Raw genomic sequence first — 27,091 nt, forward strand, 5'->3', positions numbered from 1 at the left:
ATATAACATTCTGGATTATAATGAAAAAGCAATTTTTATGCTGTGTACTCTGTGAGCAGCGCCTACTGCAAAGCACGCCTCTAAAATCAACACAGCTATGTAAGCTTAAATGTTTCTTCCCATGAGGAAAACACGTTCAGCAAGATTGAGTAACTTGGCTGAAAGTGGTAGACGTGAGACGTTTGATCCAAAATGCTAGGGGCTTTCCGGTCACTGGGGCAGCACCTGGGAAAATGAAAGTTGCTGGATTCTTTGGCTTATTTGGTGGAGCCCCCACGACCAGCGCTTAGCCTCCTCTTTCAAGCGGTCTCACTCTAGTTTAGGTGGGATCCTTATTCTCAGGACTGGCTGCTTTGGGATACCTACCCTGTTGAGTCAGGTCCTGCCATTCTTTTGAGGTGTCTTTGTGAGACAACAGGAGTACTAAGCCAGATGTGGTCAGGCTTGTCTGTAACTCCAGCACGTGGGAGGAGGAGTAGGCAGGACCAAGATTTCAAAGTCAGCCCTGAACTAGCTCTATGCCAACTTTGGTTACATGAGACCCTGTCTCAAAAACCAAACAAAAACAATAAAAACAAACAAAAACCACCTTCCTGGCATTTGGGAGGTAGGGGCAGGAGTTCAGAAGTTCCGGGTTACTTTCAATCACATGCAGTCTAGGGCCAGCCTGAAACACATGAGGCTGTCTCCCTTTTTTTTTTTTTTTTTTTTTTTGTGCAAGCTTGGGCTGATTTACACATGGTTTCTCAACCAAAACAAACATACACTTTGAGTATGTTGGACCAGAGATGGCCTTTCTGTGTTGAAAGTAGTGCGAGATGGCTGTAAGTGAGACCTTTCTACTCTAGGAGAGGGAAAATGATGGATTTGGTCTCAGTGGATCTGACAGCTGAAAATACAAAAGAAAAATACAAGCAGGAGGCAGTCTGAATCAGTCCTGGGGACTGCAAATCCATTCCTGGATAAATGGTTACCAACTTCTATTGTCAGGGGTGAGCTGCGGGGGCAGCTAGATCCATTGGAAGGTCCAGGTCACACAGGTGTGCCTGGTGCAACAAACTCATTGTTATTCATGGAGGGATTGTATGCTCACGTAACTGCTGTCTACTTGTCAGCCTTGTTCAACCCCCAAATATCTTACTAGGTTTCTAAGGAGAAAACAAAATCAACCTTGTAGTGTTTGTGCCTGTATATAATAAGTAATTTATTTTTTGTTGCAGTTTTTTTTTTTACTGTTTTTTCCTTAATAAAATTATAAGATAAACACAAATATTCTTAGGACAGAAGAGTAGAGCAGCAGCCTACTTCTCAGTGTATGTGCTGGTCTGACCCAATTCCTTGAAATCACCTCTTGACCCAGTACTCCACAATAATCTCCCTTCATTTGGAGTTCTTGTTCTGGAATTTCAGTCGCAGTGTCTGGTTGTTTGTACAATTGTTTTTTCCCAAGATTTATTATGTATACAGTGTTCCACCTGCATGTATGTCTGCAGGCCAGAAGAGGGTGTCAGATCTCACTGCAGATGGTTGAGCTACCATGTGGTTGCTGAGAACCCAACTTGAGACCTCTGGTAGAGCAGCCAGTGTTCTTAACCACTGAGCCATCTCTCCAGCCCCAGTTTGTACAATTGTTTATCATCATGAAGGTCATGTCATGTCATTTACAACTTTGGATGCCATGTCTTTTGTCAATCAAGAGAGCCAAATAAAATTAGATCGGAAAGAATGTCCCTAAAAAAAAAAAGGTATAAACTAAGCCTTGTGTTATGTCTGTGCACTTGTGAATGTGCTTGACCATCTGGACATACATGAAAGTCAGAGTTTGATTTTGAAATGTCTTCCCCAATTGCTTCTCCATCTTCTTGAGACATGGTTTCTCACTTAACCCAGAGCTTACTTCTTCATGTAGTGTGTGTGGCCAGTGAACTGTGCACCACTTCGCTTCATGGTTGCAGGCATGCCTTAGGATGCCAACTTTTCACATGGCTGCTAGAGATCTGGAAAGTCTTCATGCTTGTGCAAGCATTTACACATTGAACCACCAAATCTTTGTACACCCACATCCTTTGAGTACATCACCTTGGAACACATGACTGGGCCTTTGCATAGCTAAAGGGCTGGATCCCTTTTCCCAGCAATGATTTTCTTACAAGTATTTTTTTTTTCCTAGTTCTTAGTGTTACTTTTTCCTTCAGCTGAAATGAGACACACAATTTATTTGAGGTACTCTCAGGGGGATGTCACAGGTGCACCAAGCAGAAGGCATTAGGCCCTGTATGTTTTATGGGCACCATGGCAGGGACTTTCCTCTTCAGTCTGATGGGAATGGGAAGACTCTCACAGTGGAGGGACAACACAGTATTTAGTGCAGGTGGCGAAAAGGTGCCTTTTTAAAGAGCAGGCAAGCAGTGAACAATGATGTGGGGGGCAGAAGGAGAAGAAAGATATGTAGGGAGAAGTGACACCTCATAGGCTGGAAACATTTAGGTGGCACAGTTAACAGAACTCCATTTTAGCTTATTTCCAGAGAGGAATTACTTAGAAATCTATAGTAAAAGCTCAGAGCAGTTGCTGCTGGACTTTCTGAGCACATTCCCTGTAGAAATGCTCAAGTGTGGGTAAGCAAGGGCCAAGTGTCTAGAAGACACTCATGAGTAGTGTTGTCTAGACAAACTTCAATATGTTAGCAGGATTATTTTTGGCTATAAAGACTTAAATCACTTTATCAAATCATCTTCACTAGACAGTTTTCATGTTATAATAAACAGGACTTTTCCATCTCTACTGTTCTATAAAAGTACAGTAAATTTTAAGTTCTTCGACTCTCAAAGAGCTTTCCAGAAAAAAACAGGATTTGGGATGCTTTTTACCCATGTATTGTAGAAAGGCTCAAGACTTGCTCTCAATCACATGACCTCAAAGTAATTTAGGCTAGTTCAGAGAACTCATCTTGAAGGAGACATTTCTGTTTGACTTTTGCAAACTTTTTTTTTTGAGACAGGATCTCACCTATCTCAGGCTGGTCTTGAACTTGAGTAGCTGAAACTTCTGATCCCTCTGCCCATACCTCCCAAATGCACCATCATGCAAGGTTCATGTGCTGGGGATCTAACCCAGTGCTTCATGCCTGGTTTTACTTACGATGTGCATTGTCTGTGAGTGCATATCGTGTGTGAACAGATGACAATATAAGTCAGAGGACATTGGATCCCCTGGAGTTGGAGGTTGGGAGGACTTGCTCTTGGAGAGGACCTGTGTTCAGTTCCCAGCACATGATGGGTAGCTTACAACTACTAACTCCAGTTCCAGGGAATTTAACAGCCTCTTCTGCAATCTATGGCGACTGTACACATAGATACATGCAATTCACAAATACACACTGCTTTTAAGGACTACCTATTTGCCCCTGGATTCACTATGTAGACCAGGCTGGTCTTGAACTCAGGGATTACCCTTGTCTTTGCCTCCTGAGTGCTGAAATTAGTGTGTCACCATGCCAGAAATAAAAACAAGTCTTTAAAATATAAAACGTTTATGTGAGTGCCTCAATCTCCACATATGCACCATGTGCAGTGCCTGTGCAGAGTACAAGAGGGCAGTGCATCCTCTTCTCAGGTTGGGAGCCAAACCTTGGGCCTCTGAAGAGCAAGTGCTAACTACTAAGCTATCTCTCTAGGTCCAGTACCTAGCTTTTGACATGGATGCTGGGGATCTAAACCCAGGTACTCACTTTTGGAGTAAGCAATCTAGTAACTGAGCTGTTCTCCAAGCTTTGGTTGAGTTTCCTCATCTGTAAAATAGGCCAAGCTTCTTTCTTAGGACAGTTGGATCAAAGATTGTATCACAGGGAGTACTTGGTACAGGTCAAAGATTATACTGTTAAGCAATTTAGCAAGGGCTTGCTTGATATTGTCATTAAAGCAAAGTCAAGAGTCAAAGTTAGAAATACCCAAAGGAACCAGGCTTAAAAAAAAAAAAAAAAAATCAAGCCCAAACCTGGACTTACACCTACCAAGGGAATTAGCAGACATGGTGCCTGACACACAGAACTGCGACATTTTCCATAGAACACATCTTCTACAATGTCAAGAGCTACACAGGTACATGGGCAGGCAGACTGTCAGAGCCCACACAGAAAGGCAAGGGGGGAAATGAGCTGACCTGTAGGTAAAAAAGAGGAAGTTCAATGTGGCTGACATGGGTCACCTGGCTTCTTACAAAGGTCAAAACTCAAGTTAGGTAAGAGATATGAAGGAGGTACAGTGTGTGCCTGCTAAGACAGAGGAGGTGGATTTAAGAAGTACTTCATCAGTACTTGAATTCATGTAACAAGCTATGTGACCTTAGCCAACCAGTGACGCTAGAGCTTTTATACCTTAAGAAGCTAAGGACTGGGCCTACAGAGATGGCTCAAGAAGTTAAGTGCACTTGCAGAAGACCCAGGTTTGACGTGCAGCACCCAACGCCTGAGGCCTCCACAGATGCCAAGTATGTACATGGTGTGCAGGCAAAACATCCAAGATGACTGCCACAACAGGGGCAGCAGTACAGACCCAGCTTTTCTGATCCTAGTTTTCCCAAGGTTTGTATTTCCTCTTCCCGTTATGGGGTGAATAATACCAGCATTCTAATGAAGGCTGCTGAAGGGTGTATTGGGGATCCATGGTGAGGTGCTGCCCAATTGGGAGGTGTAATGTGCACTGGAGCTCAGAGTGTGCACAGAGGGTCTGTAGCATACGCTGCACCTAAGTAGGACTGGAGTTTGTCCCTCTTCATTCGGCCCCTGCCCATATGTACCCACCACACCCTACCCCAGAGCTCAACATAAAGGGCTGCCTGACACCCACATTTCGTTGTTTCCACTTTATTGCTCAAGCACAGGACTTGAGGTGTGCCTGGACCTTCAGCGTGCATTAAAGAGGCTGAGGGGATGGGGACAGGGATAACCTGGATGAGGGAAACTGATAGGAGCAGAGAAGGTGCTGTGTAGCAGTGATCACTGTGATACCAGAGGATTATCAGGGATACCATCTCAGGAGAGCAAGGCGAGAGAGCTAATGGACACAGTGGTTTTCCCATGCCCCTAGCACCTGCAGGGAGATTGCAACTTGGAAAACAACCGGAGACGGAAGGGATGCCCAGGAGTCATCTTCTCCACCCTGGCTTCATATTAGACCCCATCCCTATCACATACCCCTTCTACCACTTGAAAAATGGAAGTAACAGAGGGAGAAATAAATTAACATTCTGATGTGTACGTGTGGAAGGATAAACACGCATGTGTAATGGGGGAAGGAGAGAGGGTTGACACCATCTAAAACCACCCCCCATTTTACCCCCAGCCTGCTCTTCTCCCCTTCCCTCCAAAGTCAACATCCAAACAGATAGAAAAATAAAGGTCTAATTCACTCAAAATCTTCAGTTTTTACAAAACTAACAGGGTGGAGTAGAGAAGGGAGCAGGGAGACAGGCAGCCGCAGGGGTGGGCAGGCGATGAGGCAGGCTATGCTTCTGCTTCCACTTGGGACTGGTTCCCTGCCACATTGTTGGGCTCACCCTTCATTTCAGTGACAGTGGGATGGTCTCCAGCCACCTCTGCCTTGGCCTGTAAATGAGGAAGTAGAAGAGGCTGAATTCCGGAGTAAAAGACAATCCTAACAGAAAGGCACAGGCACAGTGATCCGGGAATGGTCCTCAAAGCACACACGTGCACATGCACATTCTGATCTGACAATGTCACTCAACACACCACTGCTGAATGTCACAGATTTCGGATGTTTTAAACTATTTTTTCTTTGTGGTGCTGGGATTAAATAAACTCAAGGCCTAGAGCATATTGGGCAAGCATTCTTCCACTGTGCTATATGACAGACCTGCTAAACAAAAATATTTTAAAATGTTTTAACCTCATGTTTGCCTCAGTAGCATGTGTACTAAAATTGCAATGATAGAGATTAGCACAGTCCCTGAGCAAGGATATCATACAATTTTTTTTGAAGTTTTCCATACTTTTAAACTCATTAAGAAAATATATAGAGTAACATATCAAATTCACCATTTAGTTTCACCTTTTAAATGTGCTACTAGAAAGGCAGTATATTTCATAACCTGTTTCTTTTGGAGGGTATTAGGAACACTAAAACAACTAACAGGTTAAGTAAGACGCGCCATGTACATGAAGTGGAATATCACACAGCAAGAAGAGAAAATGGGAAGTATGCTGGGCAGTGGTAGCACACGCCTTTAATCCTAGCACTCGTGAGGCAGAGGCAGAGGCAGGCGGATATTTGTGAGTTTGAGGCCAGCCTGGTCTACGAGAGTTAGTTCCAGGACAGGCTCCAAAGCTACAGAGAAACCCTGTCTCGAAAAACAAAAACAAAATGAAAATGGGAAGTAGTAATATAAAATAAGCATCCAGTCATTACTTAACATACGGGGGCAAACAATGAACAGGTGCACACAGCACAGCTGTGTTCAGGGTGAACTGGCAGGATCATGTGCTCCTGTGGAGGTTGAAGGCTAACTACATAACCCTCCTAGACTCGAGTGTGGAGGTGCACCCTTCAAACCTAGACTCATAAGGCAGAGGCAGGCAGACAACCATGAGTTCCAGGCTAGCCTGATCTACTGAAGGAATTTTAGGCCAGTTGTCTCAAAGAAAATCAAACCATGAGAACTGGGCCCTGATGTGTACTTCCAACGCTGCTGGCCTGGCCGGACCAGTGGGGTGAATACTGAGGACTTACATTTCTTTCCTGTGGAGAGAGTAACATCTGGCTTCTCCAACTGCCACAGACAACTCCAGGCCCATTGTGGTTAAGGCCAGGCACACCTTATGTGCTGAAGAAGCCAGGAAAACCCTTTTCTGTCCATTGTAGCAACTACCACTATGTGGTGGGTTGAATGAGAACAGCCCCCATAGGTTCAGATTTAGATGCTTGGCCCAGTTTGTGGAACTGCGAGCAGCTTTCGGATTTCTTTTTCTTTTTTTTTTTTTTAATTTTTTTTAACATTTATTTATTTATTACATATACAATATTCTGTCTGTGTGTGTGGCCAGAAGAGGGCACCAGACCCTATTACAGATGGTTGTGAGCCACCATGTGGTTGCTGGGAATTGAACTCAGGACCTTTGGAAGAGCAGGCAATGCTCTTAACCTCTGAGCCATCTCTCCAGCCCCCAGCTTTCGGATTTCTAAAGCCCATGCCATTCCAGGTTAACTCTCTGCCTGGTGCTTATGTTTGTTCCCCGCCATGAATCTGACCCTTTGGAATTTAAGTCCTCTAAAAATTCCCATGAGTTGCCTTGGTTATGGTCGTCGTCTCTTCACAGCAATGACACACCCTAACCCTTACCTTGTGCTCCTCCTCAGCCAGCCTCTCAAACATGTTGGCATAGAGCTTCTTTTCCCGGGCAAGCTGCCTGCGGGTCCGCTGCTGGCACACAGCCAGCTGGGCCTTGGCGGCTTTGTTGCTGGGATAGAGCTGCAGGACCTTTTGGAAGTCAGCTCGTGCCAGGTCAAAGTCATTCACGGCCAGGTGTGCCTCTCCCCAGCGGAACAGGCCCTTCTCGTTGTTGCTGTCCAGCTCCAGGGCCTAAGAGCGCAGAGAGAAAACAGCAATCAGACTCTGCAGCACCAGCTGGATCCCCAAAGGACCCCTCAGCAGGATGAGGCTCAGTGGAAACTGCTGGTGTCGAGTTAGAGGGGGAAAAGACTGGGGCATTAAATGGGGAGGGTCATGGCTCAGGAAGAAATTAATTTAATCCAAGAGGAAGAAAGGAAATACAGAGGGTCTTCGGATGCAGGAAGAACACGGTCTCACCTTTCCAGATACAGAAGAGATAACAAAATAATCCGACTCCCTTTAGCTTCCCCCAATCTACTAGGGCTTGCTCACTGTCTGTATCTATTGTCTCCCAACATTAAAGTGCCTGCTACTTCCACACGAGGCCTCTCTTTGGGTCTGTAACTCAGAATTCCCAACCACCGATCCCACTAACACCACCCAGTGACTGTGGGCAGTTTTCAGACAGGCAGTGCTCTAGCCCTGCCTGTAAATGCTGTTTCCACATCCCCTGAAGGGACCTCACCTTGTTACAGCTTTCGATGGCAGCTGAGAAGGCCTGTAGTTTCAGGTGACACATAGCCAGATTGAGGTGTGAGGCCAGTCGCAGTGCACGGACCTTTTGCATTTCCTCACCAGAAAAGCTAGACTCGTATTCCAGCCAAGACACAATCTTCTTGTACTGCAGTAAAGCTTGCTTGTACTTGCCTTCCTAGAATGGGAGAGAGGCTCAGACACCCAGTACAGGTTCAGCAGCCCAGGTTGCCTTACCTAGTAGCCACCAGATTCCCACTCTTTCCCATGCCAGACCGATGGACAAAGATACAACAGAGACAGAGTACCATCTGGACAATGCTCCCCGGGGTACCTTGGCCTTGGCTCACCTTGAAGTATACAGTGCCCCTCTCTTTCACTATGTTGCTCTGCTCCAGCTTCTCCTCAGAGTTCATCTCCCAAGATTCCTTGGCCTGTCACATCCCAGAGGACAGATAGTGGTCAGCTTCCTCGGAGGCACCCACAGACCAGACTCCAGGAGAAGGGACACCTCAGGCCGACTCACCTTCTCAAAACTTTTCAGGTGTACTTCATATCTCAGGTCAGCATGTGGTGGGATCTGGAACTTTTCCTTTCCAACACTGCCAAAAGCATAGCTGTGGGGGTGAAAATGCCTGGGTCACCTCACAGCCTTCGTCTGCTCTGGGCTGAAAGGCTTCCTGTTTGTTTCCTGGAAAGTACCTTCCCATCTTGAGACCTGGGTCTGGCAAACATTTCCCTAACTTCTCTACTACCCAGCTGGGCGGTGGCATAGCACTCACTACCGCCTGTCCTCTACATCTCCCTACACACTGTTGAGATGATTGACTCAGAGACAACGGAACAAGATCCGCTGTGAAGCCCTAAGAACTTTAGTATGTATGGTACACAGTAGGTGTTTCCATAAACGTTAACAACTGCATAAATTAATAGCAGATGAAAATCTAGATATTGGAAGGTAAGGGATTCAGATGAGGCTTGAATGCAAGGAAATACAGCCAACAGTGGGCCACACTTCCAGACCCAATGAGGTGACGGTGACAAGCATCCTCAGAGTAGAAGCAAGCATACAGGGCTTGTGAATGCCTATCACACAGCTCACGGTGGGCATTCAGCTATGTCCCATTGCTCTGCAAAGTGCCCGTGTCTCACCTAGGTTTGAGGTATACAATGGAATGTTCTCCTTTCTCCATGCGCTGAATGGCCGTCTCCAACCCATAAGGCAGATCTAGGCTTTCCCCTTCGCCGACTTCAAAGCAGAGCTCCCGCTGGTCAAAAAGCTGGTCATTACAGTAGCCTTCCAGTGCCACTGGCATCAAAGAGAGGCAGTACCCCAGATGTGAGGGGGCAGAGCATTGAGGAAGTTGCCACTGGCCTCCCCCATCTCCAAATTACCATTCATACCCAAGATAATCTGTGTCTCCGACCTGCAGGGATGCTAAGACAGTGTGGTCTAACTCCTTATTTTATGGACGAGACAAAAGACTTACAGGAAGGAAATGAATTGGTCCAAACCACCCAAGGCCTTTCATCTCTAAGCCAGGAATCATATGCAACTTTAGATTTTTCTTCCTACACCAGATTAACTTCGTTTTTTTGGTCTTTTTGAGACAGGGTTTCTCTGTGTAGCCCTGACTATCCTTGAACTCAGGCCTTCCAAGTGCTAAGATTAAAGGCATGTGCTACCACTGCCCAGTCAGACTACACTTTCTTACCTTCTACCATAGCACCATCATTGGGCCTGGCGTAGCCTTCACCGCGAGTCCGTATTCTGCGGATGATCCCGCCATCTTCATCTTCTGTAAGATCTTCTCCTCTGAACTCAAATAGCTCCACCTGTGGAATGAGATATAAAATGATCAACTCCTTTCTGCATCAACTCAGCAGCGAAACTGTTTTACTCCCTAGAGTTACCACTAACGGCTAGACAACATCTAGCCAGAAAGAAAGCTCTCTATCATCCTGCTTCATTTAGCAAGGACATGAGACAATCTGGTAGGCATCAGAAGTGGCCTGGCGTCTCAGTGGCCTTGTGAATATTCTCTAATGCCCACTGATTGGTTTTCTACTTTCAGCCAAATAGTCTTAGTTCTTCCCCTCAGCAGAGGTCACACCTCAGGTGTCTCTCCCTCCTGTGCTCCAGGATGCCAACACTTCGCACTACCCTCTATATCCCTGCTGTGTCCTGACCCTGGCTCCTTTCCACAAGGGCTTTGGAGCCCCCTCTTCTAACCCAAAGCTTCTAGTTAGTATTGGCCACCGTGGCAGCAGCAGAGCCAGCCACTGGCCTCCTACTAAAGCTAGGCCCTCAGGCTTGGCTACATTGTCTCCAAGAGGCAGGAAGGGCTGGAGGGCAGCCAGGCAATGGGGTGAGATAAGGTCTGGCTCTTTGCCTGGCACTCTGTGGCCAGCACTTACCTCAAATACAAGTGTGGAGTTGGGGGGGATCTTTGGAGGGCTGCCTGCTGACCCATAGGCATATTCTGGCTTGCAGGTGATGTGGCATACTTCCCCCACTTTCATGGTCACCACAGCAATATCCCAAGCTTTGATGACCTCCCCTGTAGGTAGAGGCAAACAAGACCTGCTTAGCAGGAGTCTAACTCTAGGCTCAATATTCACAGAGAGCCGCGCACATCCAAGGGGGATCTGAACATCTCTAGAACGGGACCAGAGACAAGCAGCAGCAGTGTTGACATTCCCACCACAACCCTGCAAAGAGTTCAAGAAGCAAGACTGTCCATCCCAAAGGGAGGGAGGAGCTAAATCGATGAGATGGGGATAGAAACCAACCAGTCCTAGAATAGTAGAAGAAAACACATGACAGATAATGGATGAGTTATTTTTTGTTGTTTTGCTTTTCAAAACAGATTTCAGTTAGTCCTGGCTGCCCTCAAACTCAGAAATCCACCTGCAACTGCCTCCTGGGTACTGGAACTAAAGGCGTGTGTCACCACTGCCCAGCAACCGATGGATTCTTAACCATTCCTCCTTGATCTTAGTTCTGGTGTTTTTTTGTGTTTTTCCTGTTTTGATGACTAGTTTATGCTATTTTGCCAAGGTTATCTTGGATTCCTTTGTTCAAAGTGACTCACTTGCCTCAGCTTCTTTGGTAGCTGGGAACACAGGTAAGCACTACTGTGCCCAACTCAAGCTTGGCTGAGAGAACATCATTTTTGCTTGTGACAGTTGCTATCAGCTTTGGAACCTACCCCGCTAGCCCACTAACCACGCCTACCTTTTCCCAAGTCAAAGGAGAATTTGTCCTTGCGATCCAGACTGGAGTCAAACTTTGTGCCATCTAAGAGCCAGCCAGTGTAGTGGACAAAGACCCGGTCCCCAATCATGGGTGTCTCTGTGCCTGTACCCTCTCTCTTGATGACCTGGGAGGAAGGGGGGGGGAAACGTGAGTACCCAGGGATGTGGGCAGAAGGGCCCTCATTGCCCCTAAGCCCCTGTAAGGCACGAAGTGGTTTCTGCTGCCCCCACTGCCTCCTGCTTCTTTATTAGCAGGTCCAAGAGCTCAATCTTCAAACGACTCTGATGTTAGTGGTTTAGCTTAGACTCAAGGAACTTCCCCGGCTCCCTCCAGGTTTGTCCAGACCGGTTTTGGAACGTTTCAGATAAAATGACCTCGGTTTAAACTTTGTCTATGGTTTTGGCCAAGTTGCTCAACTATCCAGAAACTGTCTGTCAAGCACTGAGGACAATTCCCATCCCCTGGAGGTGCTTGAAGAACACAGTGCTCGAAGAACACACTGATAAAGCGTGGATAGGAACTAGTGGGTCATCAGATCAGGGTCTGGCGTGAATAGAACGGAATCGGAATCGGAGTAACGAAGGGAACAGATCGGTTCCAAACTGGGAAAAGGAAGGGCCAGATTACAGAGCACAGAGGCTCTGCATCAGCCCTGGCAAATTAAGAGTTGGGAAACAAAATTGCCAGACCAGCAAGCTAAGGGGCCCTTTTTTTCAGGACTAGAGTACCTCCCATGAACATATAGGCATCTGCTTCTGTTTAACATTTTTATATATGGTGACCTCGTGGGCGGGCCACTAGGTGGATGTAGAACCATCCTCTAAAGGAAGGCTGATAAGAATGTACACGGACCTCAAAGGAGTGGAGGATAAAAACTGGCCTTCTGGGAATCAGAACCTTGCAGTAAACAGAGAAGAAAGGCCACATGTTCACAGGGGAGCGGCTAGAGCTGGGGGAGAAAGCCAGGAGCAGCATTTCTGGACCAACAAGGGTCCCTGAGGTCTCTGCTGAGCACAGGCCACACACACTAGGTACCGAGCAAGGGGACGCTCCGGGGAGAAACAATGGATGCAGGGAGCGCGTGCAATGCGGTTAGGATTTCACCGTCCTGGACTGCTGGCAGAACCTGCTCTGAACCGGCGCCCATTGTCCCGACCCAGGTCAGAGCGCCCTCCCCCTCGCTCCTCGGGCTATTTGCAGTCAGGCGATTAGTGAACAGCTGGCTCCAGGGCAAACCGCTTCCCCCAAGGCCAGCACCCCGAACCCCCAACTCAGGAAGGCTCAGGAGGAGAGGGAGAGGAACTACAGGTCCCGGCATGCACCGCTCCTGCTCTCCCCAGGCCGAGAAAGGGGGCACAGCATGGCCGAGTCCGTGACCTCGCTGGGTCTCGGCAATTGCAAAGGGGGCGCGGAGAGGCACAAAGGGCTCTCTGCCAGGAAACGGCTCCAGGGAGCCGTTTCAGGTCCTAGCTAATGTTTAACTTTCAAGTGGGCGAGCCCTGACGCACCTTCGCCCAGGTGGCCCGCGCACGCTGCGGCCGAGGGGTCCTTAGGAGGCGAGGCCCGAGCCCCTAGGCTCGCCCCGGCCTCGCGCCCCCCGCCCGGGCCCCCCGGCTACGGCCCTCGCGCTCCGCCCCGCCCCTCTCAGCCGCACAGTGCAGCCGGATCAAGTTGGCGTTGCAGTGGGGGCTCCTTCCCGGGCCGGGGGCCGCACCCTCCGGGAGCGTGCAGCCACCGTGCCATCTTTAGGGCCGCAGCCCGCACTGGGATGGCAAATTCCCCCATCCTCCTCCCGTGCCACCCGCTTGAGGCCCACGAGTCTCCAGCCGGGGTCTCCGCGGCCCCCTCTCACCTTGAGCACGCCCTCGTCCTGCTTGGGGCTGATGTCCACTCCTTCGAGCGGCAGGGGCGCCGACTGCGCCCCGTTTTCGGTCGCCTTCATCTCTTCGGCGGTCATGGCCGCTAGGCTCACCGTTGGCTGCGGGAGTGGGGCGAGCGCGAGCCGAGCGCTCTGGCCGCCGACCGGGGTGAGCGCACGGTGCGGGTGGCGTGCGGCACAAGGCGGCGCTGCGCACCGCGAACCTCGCTCCAGGCTCGCGCACCGGGCTCTCCGCGCGCTCACCGCCGGCTGCCGAGTGGGGCGACGCCGAGGGGCGGGCGCGGCGCGGCCGGGCCTGTGATTGGTCCCACTCGCCTCGGGGGCGGGGTCAGGAGGAGCGGCACGAGCGGGCAGCGAAGGGGCGGGAGCGGGGAACTTTCTAGAGAAGCGGTTAAACGGGTTGGGGATCTTGGGCTGAGGGCACCCGAGGGGGTTCTTTTGGTAAGATTTGTTTTTCTGGTTGATGGCTCCTAGGGGCGGCCTCCTCTCCCACTCCAGGACTGTACATTCTCGGATTTCGATGATCACACCCTTCCCCGCGTCCTCCCTCCCCACCCCCACCCCGCCGGCGTCTAGCCGCTTTTTCCAGATCCTTCTCCATCCTCAGGACGCCCAAGCCCGGGCCTGCCTGGCGGCCCGCCCTGTTCACCCAGACCCACAGCGCAGTAGCTGAATCCGGGCAGCCAGATGAGAAGTGGCCTGGGTCTGCCTCCCGCGATTAGACCTCAGACACCCGTGGCGTGGCCTTGGGGTCCTGGGCGTGGGCACCTAAGCCGTGTGGAGAATAGAGGCCATGGCAGTGAAAGCGTAGGCCCAGGAAGGAGCAGCTTCAGCCCTGGTGCACAAACCGTGGAACTCGACTTTGTCTTCCCTGCAGCCTGGCAGGCCCACCGAATGAGTGTTGCTTTCCAAAATTCTGTGAGCAGGAGATCTTGTGAGGGATGACCCTCTGAGCCAAAGATTTGTAAGTGGGCTTTGTGTATCATACTTACCAGGCTTTTTTTGTTAGTACTGGAGCGCAAAAATGGTTTCAGCTCAAGAGAGAAAAAACCCTTTCCCTTCTTACTAAAGGTGGACGGGAAATAGATGTTACCTTCTCAACCGCTCTTCCTAAGCGATACCTGTGGAGCTCCAAGTCTGCGTGGTTAAAACCGAAATAGTGCTGGCTTGATCGGAAGATCTGCCTGGAGAGGTCCTGAATCTGCCCTGCAACTCTAGTACACGGTTAACACATAGCGCCTGGTGAGTGCTACCAGATACCTATTGGCTTTGTGAATTTTCATTCCAAACTAATGAACTTTTTGTCTGTGTGCTGACCTGATGTTGTTCGGTGATCCCACTTAAGTAGGCAATAGGCAATGAGACCGGGCTGGCAAGATGGCTCAGTGGGTGGAGGTGCTTGCTGCGTGCCTGGGGACCTGGGTTTGATTCCTAACAACCACAACGTTGAGAACACAGACTCCTCCCTACCAAGCTGTCTTCTGACATCCACCCGTAAGCCCTATCATCCCTCCCAAATTAGTGTAATAAAATAAAAAAAAACCTTTACTATATTACTGTTAGATAATTCGTTGTAGTCCCTTCCGATTACAGTTTTATGAGTTTAATCAAAATCTAGGACCTCCTGAGTTACGAGAGACATTATCATAGACTATGGAAGCCGAGTAGCTACTTGTCCCGTTGTGAAGGCTCTTGTACGGCACTGGTTTGCACATGTCAGTTATCTCTCTGGTGGGCCTCTGGGTATTATCTGGCACAGCAAATTGTGATAGAGAAGGTAAGTTTTACAGTAGTAAGCTTGTATCTTTTCCTTGAAAATGGCATTGTAGGCTTAACGCCTTTATTGTTTTATTTTATTTTATTTTTTTTTTTGAGACAGGGTTTCTCTGTAGCTTTGGAGCCTGTCCTGGAACTAGCTCTTGTAGACCAGGCTGGCCACGAACTCACAGAGATCCGCCTTCTTCTGCCAGTCCCGAGTGTTGGGATTAAAGGCGTGCGTACCACCACCGGGCTTGGCCTAATGCCTTTGAGTTCATGCAGCGTTGACATTGCCTGCACGCTGCTTGAACAGGCATCTTAATACAGTGGACAAAACACGTGGTTAGCAATAAAGAAAGAGTTTGGTCGCCCAGGTACAGCTGGGTAAATTGAGGCAGGCTGCCTCATTTGTAAGCCTCCATTTATTGTTGTGAGCCCTGTAAATAGGGTGACTTGATGGTTACAAATGACGGAATGCCTCTGCGTTTCTGTGCGGTGCTGGCTTCCAGTGTTGAGTGAATAAGTGATGGTATCGTTGTAATGTGATGTGTGTGGGGATGGAGGTGAGTGAGCACAGTGGTAAGAGGGGCGGGTAAAGTGTGGAGACGTGAGGACAGGCCACCCCCTCTGTGATCTAGCAGCGGGGGTGCGGAGGCTGGCACACAGGCACTGAGGTCTTGAGTCCCATGGCAGGGTCATGTGATTCTGGAGTTTTTCCTTATTATGTATGTCACTTTTTTTTCTTTAAAAATTTTTAAACTTATTTTTTAAAGTTGATTTTACATGTGTGGGTGTTTTGCCAGGGAATCCAGGTCCTCTGGAAGAATAGCTGGCCTCAGCTCAAATGTGTTCTCCTCCTAGGAAGGAAGCAGGTGTTTTCTTCTCCTTCCTTCTCTTCACCCTTTTCTTCCCTGGCTCATTTAAGTAATATTCGCATTGTGTGAGCATGCATCCGTATGTGTGTAGGTATTTTCCTCTATCCCTTTCCACAATAAAGTTTTTACTAGTATGTGTGTATGGTGTGTGGTGTGTGTGTGTTTCAGTATGTATGTCCTTGAGCACACGTATGCAGATCAGAAGACAGTTCCCACCTTCCACCTTGACATGGAGTCCAGGGATTGAACTCAGTTCATCAGGTTTGCACCAAAAAGTGCTTTTAGTAGATGAGCCCTCTCAGCAGTCCATCCACTCTTTATTGTTTTTTAAATTTTTTTTCCTTCAAGACAGTATTTTTCTATATAGTCAAGGCAGCCCTGGAGCTCACTACGTAGACCAGGATGGCCTTGAACTCACAGAGATCTACTGGCCTCTGTGTCTTGAGCACTGAGATTAAAGGTGTGTCACCTGGTTCTCTCAGTCCCTGCACCTTTTGAGACAGTATCTTACCGAACTCAGCACTCACTGATTGGTTGCTCAAGAGCTCTGGGATCCTCCTGTTTCCTTCTCAAACAGGAAGTTTCTCTCCATTCAAAGAACAGGTCTCTATTTTGTTCAACCCTGTTTTCTCTGTAGGATTTTATCTAGATATCCCATGTAGAGAACGACACTTTCAATGTCTTCCACTGAAACTGTCATTTTGTATTTTTGAAGAATGACAACATGGAAGAGAGAAACCATTAAGAACAACAGAAAAGGATTCTTGAAAGAAACAGAAGTGGAAGCTAGAAAACCTGGAGCAGATCTTTCTAGAATGAAAACAAAAATTCAAGATGCTAAAGATGATGAAAAAAAGTCTTAAAAGAAGAAAAGGAAGTGAAATGCAAACAGGGTCAGGTGGGAGACTTGGCCTGTCTGCACCGAAGGTTTTGTGGATTTTCCAGGTTGGACGTCTTGCTTGTCTTTTCGGTTTCCAGTCAGCATACAAAGCAATGGGCTTCATTATGGCCTTTCATATACAGATATCACTCTCTTTTGTTCTCATCTCCCACTGCTCTTGCCTCTCTCCCACTCTCCGCCCTCTTCCTTTTCCCAAATGCTTTCCCTTTCTGTTCTCTTTTCCTGTGTGCACATTTAGACTCCACACACAGAGAAGACGTAGTATTTGTTCAAGTCTGGCTTATTTTGCTTAGCATAGTCTTTGGTTTTGTCACTCTTCCTGTATGGCTGAGCAGCAGTCCAGCGTGTGCATGTCACATTTTGAAGCATACTGTTGCTGGAGCCATCGGCTGCTCCCCAGCTTAGGGGCTGTGAAAAGTGCAGCGGTGAGTGGAAGCCTTGAACCCCTGCCTTAGGTTGGGCACCAGGTCTTTTGTTTTGCTGCTTTAAATGTCTTCAAAGCCTTTGTTTGCTGCTGGTACAGGAAATACATTTTATATGTTGGAGAGATGTTTCAGCTCTTAAAGGCTAGGCTCATAACCAAAATATCAAGCTGCTTTTTACTTGTTTTATGTGCAATTTTCATAACAAAACTTACTGTATAACCATTATCACAATTTTTTTATGTTTTGGAAGTGAGATCTCACCATGTATCTCAGAGTGACCTCAGACTTAAAAATCCTTATGTCTCTGTCTTCCACATGCTTGACTTAAAGGTCTGTGCTACTATGCCTGGCCATTTTTTTTTAACCATTCCCAAGTACAACCACACTTTTTTTTTTTTAACACAAGAATTTTCTATAGCACAAACTTGCCTCGAAATTTCTAAATGTGGTCAAGGGTGACCTTGAACTTCTGATTCCCCTGCTTCTACCTCCTAACTTCTGGGATTACAGGTGTGTACCACCATACCTGGCTTCTTATTGTTTTGCCATAGGGTCTTGTTGGTCTCAAACTCATAGTCCCCCCCCCCCTTGCTCCCTGAATGATGATATTATAAGCTCCCATGACCACAATTCTGTTTTAAGTAACAAGTTTGTGGTAATTTGCTGTCTCTGTTGTATGTACAGCATCCAGGCATTAGCAGAGGACATGGACTGAGTTAGACTCTCAGTCAATTTTGTTTAGTTCTACCATATTTGCAGTGAAAGGAAGAAGGGGTGTTGCAGGCGCTGGGAACAACAGAGAGCCACCCCAGGATGTACCTGAGCATCTGTGCACATCAGAGGACGAGACTTAGGTGAATAAATTTGCTGTAGGAGTCGAAGGGGAGAGTCATGAGGCGGCATCTGGTAGATGTTGGGAGCAGAGAAACTGGCCTCTGAGGCACGCAGGTTGTATTATCCCCTATACTGAGTTCCCTGTGTAAGAGGTGCAACATTCCAAGATGGATGATGGGCCGTCTCTGTATTTGTCTTGGGCACCTCAATTGCATAGGAGCTTTCACTGCCTCTGTGCCCTTGGTTCCTGTTAGGTCTCCAACTTGGGACAAAGGGCTAGCTGAGATTTCTGTTAACATATCAGTGCAGACACTGGCAGCCAAGTTCTCCCAGCATCCCTCAGTCCCTGCCTGTTAGGGGTCCTCGTTGCCATACCCTGACCACTATCCTGAACTCTCCAGCCCAGCTACTGTGCGAGGCTTCTCTGCTCCTAGCTCCTCTGGCCCCTATATAACTTGCCAGTTTTAGCAGCGTGTGTCTCTTGGCCAGTCTCTTGACCCAGGCTGCCCTTTTTGGTCAGAGGCTCCTCTCTTGATCTCCCTCCTCTGTCCTCACTGGGCTGGCTCAGTCTGGCCTTTCTCTCTACCTGCTTTCTCCTTTCTATCTATAGTAAACCCTCAACCCCTTAGGAGCAGCCATGTTCTCCTTTTATTTTTTTTTTTCATTCAGTTCACAAATAATGCCTCCAGTCCCAAACTGCTATTGCCTGTGTTAGGTGTTAGGCAAGTGTCCAGACAATTAGATCTGCTTCTTCTCAACCAGTAGGAGGTAAATGAGATCACGTGACTTGCTGAAGGTGGGTAGATCCTAATTGGTATCTGGATTTCTGTCGAAAGCTAAAAACCCCCAGAACACCAGAGACATGCTATCCTATCAGAAGGGGCTGAGTTTAAATAGAAAAGAACTAGTGGTTAAGTTTAGGGTCTTAACATATAAGCACCAATCACAGTGAACTGTGTCTGTCTTCTTAAAGCAGCGGAGATGTAACAGTGATGGCAGGGTACAGGGAGGAACTCGGGAGGATCCACTGTCTGCTGTTTAGTGGAGCAGGGTCTTCCTTCAACGACAGAGCCAACTGACACCCTAAACCCAGGAACATTGAGCTGACAAAACTGGGCCACCAACTAGTCATCCCAACTTGTCTCCAACAGCTGCCCCAGCAACTATACCACAAGCCAAGGGAGAACCCAGGCATTTCTAATGGCTCTCAGACTGCTACACAGATGCTATATTTAGTGCAAAGGTGGATAATGGGCAAGCTGGAGGGTAGAGGAGGATGGGGAAGAGTTGATTCAAGAAGAACAGAGAAGCCGGGCGGTGGTGGCGCACGCCTTTAATCCCAGCACTCGGGAGGCAGAGGCAGGCGGATCTCTGAGTTCGAGACCAGCTTGGTCTACAAGAGCTAGTTCCAGGACAGGCTCCAAAACCACAGAGAAACCCTGTCTCGAAAAACCAAAAAAAAAAAAAAAAAAAAAACCAGAGAGCTGTTCTTCAGTNCAGAGAGCTGTTCTCTAGTCCACCTAATTTTTGAGTTAGTTGCTTAGTGTGATAGGTTTCTCCTTTCATGTTTGTCTTAAAAATATATTCAATGATTTGTTTTCAAACAAATAAAAAGTAGCCTTTTTCCCATTGCCCCTTTTCTGTCTTCTCTGAACAAGTTTCCAAATCTTTCTGGAAAGCTTAAATCCAAGGGCATAGTAAACTGATTTGGGTTTGTAGCTCTTAGGTGCTTACACTAGCCTGTGATAGTCACCATGCACTTTTAACAGCCACACAACAACAGTATGTTTCTGGCGTATGAAAGCCTTTAAGAGAACAGGAAGAAGTCTCGTGTAGTTTGTGGTCAGTTAGTTTAGTTTCCTTTGCTTGAGCCTGGGCAGCAAGCAGACAGAAGCTGGCGATGCTGGCAACATCATCTGATAAGAGCAGTGAGTGTGTAGGTCTATACTGGAAAGGAAGACTGCGAGGGAGTGTGAATCCACCCAAGGATGAGTGCCTAGTTCATTTTGGAGGAAGAAAATGTCTTCTTCATTCCATGTGTTGCAATAATCAGACCCAGCATTTGCCTGGGATGATTACATGTCTAATGGTGAACTCATCCCTCATCAGTTTCCCACAGAGTACTCCACATGTTTCTATGTCACGGGCAGTGTTAGCATTGGGGAATTGGGAAACTTGTATAGCTTCAAGGTACCCTACCTACAATGTCATCCACTGCTGATGGGAGCATTTCTGTGCCGCTCAGCACTCCAGGTCTGAAAGACATGTCTACCACTAGTGACTTAGCTAGCCTACAGCTGTATTACGGTCCAAAGCCTGTGGATAACAGCCAGGTTGTGAATGCTTCTGAGGCCTTTCTAAATCAGGCCCCAGCGGCCCTCTGGCTCTGGCTCTATCTTGCTAAGCTCTTGCACAATTTTTAGTCACTCTTTTTCCGGCTCTTGGTTCTGGATCATCTCCTCAAAGGCATGGAACTGTTTCTGTTCTAACTGGTGCAGCCTTTGCTCTTTCCCCAGCTCTTGCTGAGTGGCCATGCTCTGAGAAAAATTCTAACTCTTCCTTCTTTATATTTTTTTTTACATTCTTGGGTGTGTGTATCCAAACTGCTTTTGGCTCTTCTACCTGGGGAAAAGCAAGTTCTTTCATTTCTTGACTGTATCTTCTCAGGAATGACAGCTGATTTGTAAATCCAGATATCTGGGGACTTTGTTCTATGATGGACTTGGTGTACTTGCTGTAGAGGATAAAGGCAGATTCAATATTGCTTTCTTCAGAGTAAACGGATGCCATGTAGATGACTTGAACTCCAGAGTGGAAATATTGACTACTGGGTGCAATATTGAATTCTTCTGAATTTTACTGCATTCTCAAGCTGGGGAAAGATCTTAACCCTATTTTTGGGTGGAAGGGTGATATTTCCATGGTCAGGCATCAGGACCAAAAGCTTTGGAGTCACAGACTGCAATTATATTAGAAGAGTGTGTTCTTTCGAGCTCCATGTTTGAAGACAGGTATGGTATCTCCTGACACGGGTAGTGTCTGTCAGTCACAGATACAAACCATACAGTAATATGGTTTGTCTGGGTTGCTGAAGCTACAAAACATGTGTGTCCAATATGAGAAACTGGTCACTGGTCACTTGGGATGATCCTAATTTGTTTATGGATAACTACATGGCAACTCCAAAGTTCTAACAGATGCCGATGGGTTTGGAGGGAGAATTATGTCATAAAGTAGGCAGTAGCCAGTAGAAAGGTCAAATTTCTAGCCAGAAAATGGGATTGGGAGAAGAGAATGGCAGACGAGCTGCAGCTATCCTGAATGGCTGAGCCTAGCAGGTGCAAGGCAGGTAGGTATATGACAATCCCTCTATCCTCCCTTCTTAGATTAGGGAGATCGTCTCAGTGTTTTTTTATGTGTTCCTTAACAAACTTACTTTTAATTGGAGGTTAGACTTTCATGTGGGTTCCCCAATGGGACAGATCATGGTCTTAAGGAGCAAGACAGCCCTGGGAACAAAGTGCCAAGTGTAGGGTGAAGTACTAAGGGAGTAGAAGACTGATGTCTTGAGGAGAGATGGGAAAGGAGGTACTTGAACTGAGTCTTGGAAGATGATAGGTATTTCCTAGTGCACAAAGCTAGGAAGGGTATCCAAGGCAGGCAGAGCACAGCACTACAACGTGCTTGATTAAAGAAATAGGAAGTTTGTCCTGCACCAGAGTTCTTAACTTTATCCCAAAGTTCTCTCCTTTGAAGTGGACTAGTCTATATTTTCAATATCAAAGTCTTTTATCCCTTGAAGTCTTAACTTGGAAAAGGTTCTACAGCCTTCCTTCCACTTTCTGAGTGGATTTGAGGCCCACTCCACAGAAGGGAATTCACATCTATACTATAAGCCTGATCAAAAGCCCAAGCTGGAGGAAGTCATAGACATGAGTTGGGGGAGTTTCTTCTGATATTTCAATATAATGTGCTCATCAAATGTTCTTCATGTGCTTGTGTTCATGCCCATAGATCCATGCTGCTGTTTGCTTTTGTCAGAGAAGCACCTCTTTGCTCTAGGCAGCAGCAGTTAGTGAAGAAAGAGGCTCGCGCATAACTGGTCAAGAATCAGAGACTCTTTGGGATGCTCAACCCTAAATGGGACATCTGTATCACCCCCTCCAAGGCTCAGGGAACATTGCGGAAGAGGGGGCGGAAAGAATGTAAGAGCCAGAGGAAGGGGTAGAGTGATGTGGAGTACTGTCTTCCAGTCATGGTGTGGCTATTGTCCTTTCTGCCTTCCAGCAGCTCTGATTACCTACATAAAATCTGCATAATATTTAACCCACCAACATTCTGTCATGGAGCAGGGAGCATCTGATGAGGTCCTGGTGGTCCCTGAGGACTTATAGGCAGTTAAAGGTTGCTAGAGGAGAGAAGGCACCACCCTTCCCTGAGGATCTGTAGGCAATTAGTGGTACCTGGGGAGAATTAGAGACACTTTGTCTCGTGGTAAGCTGTCCTGCTCCTGTAATAACCCTAACTGAGCTCATTGATTCACCAAGGGGAAAACAGGAGGAGGCTAGTTAAGAAGAGGATCAGCAGGAGTGAAAGGGTTCATGGGCGTGAATGTGGTCAAAGTATATTATATACATGAATGAAAATTTCCAAGTGTAACCAACTGTTTTGTTATTGACATATATTAATAAAACCAAAACTTAAAATAACAATCAAACAACTTGACCTCTTAAGAGAATGCCCATTTGGGGCTTAATCCTTTCAACATTGGGGGATTCTGTTAAAATAAGACATGTTGACTAGGGATATAGTTCAGTGAGAGAATGTTTATCTAGCATGGACAAAGCCCTGGGGTCAGTCCTCAGAACTTCTAAATAACTGCAAATGGCAGTTCTGGTAACATGCTTCATCTCGACTGTGAAATGTAGAGCAAAGTCCTTGGAAGAGCATGAGGACTTTCTATTGTGGAGGCCCAAAAATGTGAGCTGATTTCCACCTTGTCCAAAGGTCAGAGAGTTGGACCTTACCTATTCCTTCAAGGTTATTGTGTTTCTACCTCAAACAAAGGTCCCACCTAGATTTAGACCAGAGAGTTCTGCTCTCTCAGACCAGAGAGTTCTGCTCTCTCAAGATTATTGTCAACAAGAATTGACAATAATATATAGATTCCCTTAATATCCTTCTCCCTTAAGGAGATAATGTATTCCACCCAGGGAGTGATTTGCCTACAGAATGTTATGGTCTATGGTGTGAGTGTGACTTGCTTTGTTCTAACAACAGAATGTTTAACTATGGATGTAGCCTGCAACCTTCAACTGGTCTATTCATTTCCTTGTATTATGTTAATGCATTTTTTTAAAATCTTACTCCTATCTCTTAGGGTAGGGTATTTTAAGCAACTGGAAATTAAACGTGGATGGTTTCAGTAGTCACTGGACCTTCCTTCCAGTACTATTCTGTGTTTCTGTTTCATTTTTTTTACATGTGTCTTTGTATTCTTATATTTCTAATCCCTACACCCCTTCCCTGGCAAATAGTATTTTTGTTGAGGCTAGTCCCTGACACTACACCATCTAGATGTTACTTTTTTGATAGATCTCCTTCCCTTTTAACCTTCATTCACATAGGTGTATATGTATGCATTCGCACATAGAGATGTATGTGTAGTATACATATATTCTGGCTCTATGACTATATATACACATACCCACATGTGGTTAAGTTGTATAAAGTTATATACATCTCTTGTAGTTTTATTTTTTTAAATGTATGTTTTTCTGTTTTTACCTTTAGTTTTTTTGTTTGTTTTTTGAGACAGGGTTTCTCTGTGTAGCTCTGGCTGTCCTGGAACTCACTCTATAGATCAGGCTGGCCTTGAATTCACAGAGATTTGCCTACAACTGCCTTTTGAGTGTTGGGGTTAAAGGTGTGCACCATCACCACCTGGCTTATTTTTACTTTTCTAAAAGTAAATATGTTTGAGTGTTTTGCCTCTATGAGTGTGTCTGTAACATATGTGTGCAGTGCCTTCAGAAGCCAGAAGAGGGCATTACAGACCCTGGAATTGAAGTAAATGGTTGTGAGTCACATACGGGTGCTGAGAATCAATTCCAGTCCTCTCTAAGAGCAGATGGTGCTCTTCACCACCAAGCCAGCATCTCTATAGCCCTGTATGCGCTCTTCATTAACACACAATTATGAAATTAATTTGAAATAAGTTAATTAACCAACTCAGTGCTTTTCTAAATGAAAAACAAAATGACATCACAAGTCTGAAATCCAAAGGAACAATCTTAGCACAGCCAACTCTGGTAGGTATTACTCCAGACTCAGAAGAAAGTGCTGCGGCCTGAGCTTGGGGGTCAAAGGTGAGTTCTCTTTAAATGAAACCATTCGCTGAGTCCCAAACTGCTAAGAGAGACTTCCATCATCATCATCATCAGACCCAGGAATAGGGCTCTTAGCTTTTTCCGAATGCTGGTGCTTGGCGTCCTCTCGCCTCTCTTAGACTTCAGTCACTCGTGAATGTGGTAGTTTAAATGAGATGTCCATTATAGTCTTGACATTTGCTACTTGGTCCCCAGCTGGTGGCACTGCTTTTGGTGGGTTTAGGTGTAGCCTTATTGGAGGAAGTATGTCACTGGGAGTAGGCTTTCAGAGCTTAAGGCCTGGCCCTATATCCAGTTTACTTTCTGCTTTGTGCTTATGATTCAAGGTGTGAGCCTTCAACTTCTTGCTCTTGCCACCATGCCTTACTTAGCTCTGCCATGGTGGACTCTAACCCTTTGGAACTGTAATCCCAAATAGACTTCCTTCCATAAGATGCCTTGGTCATGGTGCCTATCAAAGCAGTAGTAAATAATTAGGATGATGTGATAATGAGTTGGTATTTTTTTTTTTTATCTTTGGTGATGGTCTGCTCATGTTTTTGTGATTCTGTTTATTTGATGTTTGGTGAGGTGTCTTCAAAGTTAAGAACAGAATTGTAAATGTGAATTCCTGGGGCCTTACAAATGTAGCACTAGGATTTTATATTATCAAAATTTTTTGAAATTAGTTTTTATTTTATGTGTCTCAATGTTGCATATATGTGTATAAATATACCAATTTTTGTGCAGTGGTGAGGAAGCCAGAAAAGGGATTGAAGTCCCTTGGGACTAGTTACAGGGAGTTGTGAACTGCCATGTGGGTGCTGGGAATTTAAGCAGGTCCTCTGGAAGAGCATCAAATGGACTCTTAGCCACTGGACCATCTCTCTAGCTCATATTATCAAACATTTCTTGAGCTTCTGCTACTATCTTTCTTCAGAGACATTTCAGTACTAACTGGTCTGTCACTGGAGTTTGGAGGTCTTTTAGTGGTCACCAGACAATACCAGGGTCCCCTTTTAGGTTTCTTAGTCTCATTAATAAAAGATTTTAAGAGTGGACTTGAGTGGAAACTTAGGAAAATTTTATAGAGTTTGGAAGAAAACTCCCAGGGCAGGTGAGCTGTAGCCACAGTTGCTGCTCTGAGGATGAGGTAGAGGAGAGAAGGAAAACCCATGCCGTGTAAGCCAGCGTGGTGGTCAGACATGTGGCAGAGATGTAGTCACATGGTGGAAGAGAGTAGAGCAAGGAAACCCGTGCTGTTAGGAAACCATGCTTAGAAGAAGAGACAGAGATAAGGAAAAGTTACGCTTTCTGAATAATTCAGAAAAATGGGCAGGCAGACTTACCCCTCTACATGCCTGCGGCTTGTTTGTGAGTGTCTGATGCCTCTCCCACCATATTAATCTGTGTCTGTGTGGGAGTATGTGTATGGGTTCACATGCCATAGCATACATGTGGAAGTCAGAGAATAAGTCACAGGAAGGAGACAGTTCTCTTCTACTGTTGTAATAGCCTTCTCAGGTTTTTAAGTGGATTTAGTCCATCACGTCGGGCGCCACTCTGTTGAAATAGGAGCGGCAGGGCTGTGTCCCCGGCACTCGGCCGCCCACATGGCTAGCTTATGCCCGAAATAATTACACGGAAACTGTATTCTTTCAAACACTGCCTGGCCCGGCTAGTTCCAGCCTCTTATTGGCTAGCTCTTACATATTGAAAAAGGGGAAATGATGGAGGTGGGTCTTGTATCTTATCTGTTGCTTTCATTGGTTAATAATAAAGAAACTGCCTCGGCCCTCATAGGACAGAAAATTAGGTAGGTGGAGTAAACAGAAGAGAATGCTGGGAAAAAGAAGCTGAGAAGAAGGGGTCGCCATGATTCTCCCACGCCAGACAGACGCAGGTTAAGATCCTCCCTGGTAAGCCAGCTCGTGGGCTACACAGAATATTAGAAATGGGTTAGAACAATATGTAAGAGCTAGCCAATAAGAAGCTGGAACTAGCCGGGCCAGGCAGTGTTTAAAAGAATACAGTTTCCGTGTAATTATTTCGGGCATAAGCTAGCCATGCGGGCGGCCGGGTGCTGGGGACGCAGCCCTGCCGCTCCTAATTCAACATTCTACCACGTGGGTTCTGGGGATAGAACTCAGGGCAACATAGGCTTAAAAGCAAATGTTTTTACTTGCTTAGCGAACTTGTTTTTCAGATGATCCCATGGAGTCTAGGGTGGACTGTTCCTTACTATTTAGCAAAAGATGACTATATTTCTGATTCTTCTGCCTTAACTCTTCATGTGCTGGGGTTAGAGGATAAACTAACACACCCAGGTTATGTGGGGCTGGAGACTGAACCCAGGGCTCTGCATGCCATGCCAATATTCTACCAACTGACCTGCATCTCCAGCCCTCTTTTACTCTGAAAACATGATGTAGCGGCAGTATCCTTTCAGTTATTAAATATTTAAAAAAATATTTTTGGCTACGCAGTGTCTTATATATAGTTAAGCATTTATGTATTGTTAAAAGTATTGTGAACTTTTTTCTAAATTCAAATTCCTCAGTAAGCACTGATGGGTGTAAATTCTATGTTTATTTCCAGGCACACATGAATATTTTTTAAAGTTATTTTATCAAGTACTTAATTTTTTTTACTGTTTTAAAATTTTATGTAAGTGTTTTTCCTGCGTATATGT

At 46.4% G+C, this 27,091-nt stretch overlaps 1 protein-coding gene, 1 long non-coding RNA gene and 1 other non-coding gene across 5 annotated transcripts; 2 read left to right on the plus strand and 1 right to left on the minus strand.

Annotated features, from left to right (window-relative positions):
• Positions 1-5,385: 5,385 nt before the first annotated feature.
• Positions 5,386-13,455, minus strand: Fkbp4 (FKBP prolyl isomerase 4). The gene is made up of 10 exons (XM_050121975.1): positions 13,212-13,455; positions 11,339-11,483; positions 10,519-10,661; positions 9,816-9,936; positions 9,253-9,409; positions 8,627-8,717; positions 8,451-8,534; positions 8,093-8,278; positions 7,357-7,596; positions 5,386-5,605 (listed from the first exon to the last, which is right to left on the minus strand). The coding sequence occupies exons 1-10, from the start codon at positions 13,314-13,316 to the stop codon at positions 5,504-5,506; spliced, it is 1,374 nt and encodes a 457-aa protein (XP_049977932.1). The 5' UTR covers positions 13,317-13,455; the 3' UTR covers positions 5,386-5,503.
• Positions 5,910-6,013, plus strand: LOC126488518 (U6 spliceosomal RNA). Its single transcript, XR_007588727.1, has one exon. It is a non-coding gene; the product is annotated as a U6 spliceosomal RNA (small nuclear RNA).
• Positions 13,456-13,585: 130 nt separating the features above from the next.
• Positions 13,586-23,485, plus strand: LOC126488479 (uncharacterized). 3 transcript variants are annotated; one of them, XR_007588703.1, is made up of 4 exons: positions 13,586-13,679; positions 13,846-14,202; positions 14,310-14,480; positions 16,587-19,507. It is a non-coding gene; the product is annotated as an uncharacterized lncRNA (long non-coding RNA). The 3 variants fall into 3 exon arrangements; XR_007588704.1 differs by adding an exon at positions 22,046-23,485 and having other exon boundaries at positions 13,599-14,202; positions 16,587-16,816; XR_007588702.1 differs by having other exon boundaries at positions 13,599-14,202.
• Positions 23,486-27,091: the final 3,606 nt, after the last annotated feature.

The sequence above is a fragment of the Alexandromys fortis genome, unplaced genomic scaffold, assembly GCF_014885135.2.
Source record: "Alexandromys fortis isolate MF-2015 unplaced genomic scaffold, M_Fortis_MF-2015_v1.1 scaffold_208, whole genome shotgun sequence".
Classification (NCBI taxonomy): Eukaryota; Metazoa; Chordata; class Mammalia; order Rodentia; family Cricetidae; genus Alexandromys; species Alexandromys fortis.

Excerpts from the sequence above, each read along its gene's own strand:
- Fkbp4 (XM_050121975.1), bottom strand. The coding sequence starts at position 13,316 with ATGACCGCCGAAGAGATGAAGGCGACCGAAAACGGGGCGCAGTCGGCG. Across the intron at positions 11,484-13,211 it reads AGGACGAGGGCGTGCTCAAG|GTCATCAAGAGAGAGGGTAC; the intron begins GTGAGAGGGGGC and ends CCTTCCTCCCAG. Across the intron at positions 9,937-10,518 it reads ACTCCACACTTGTATTTGAG|GTGGAGCTATTTGAGTTCAG; the intron begins GTAAGTGCTGGC and ends CTCATTCCACAG.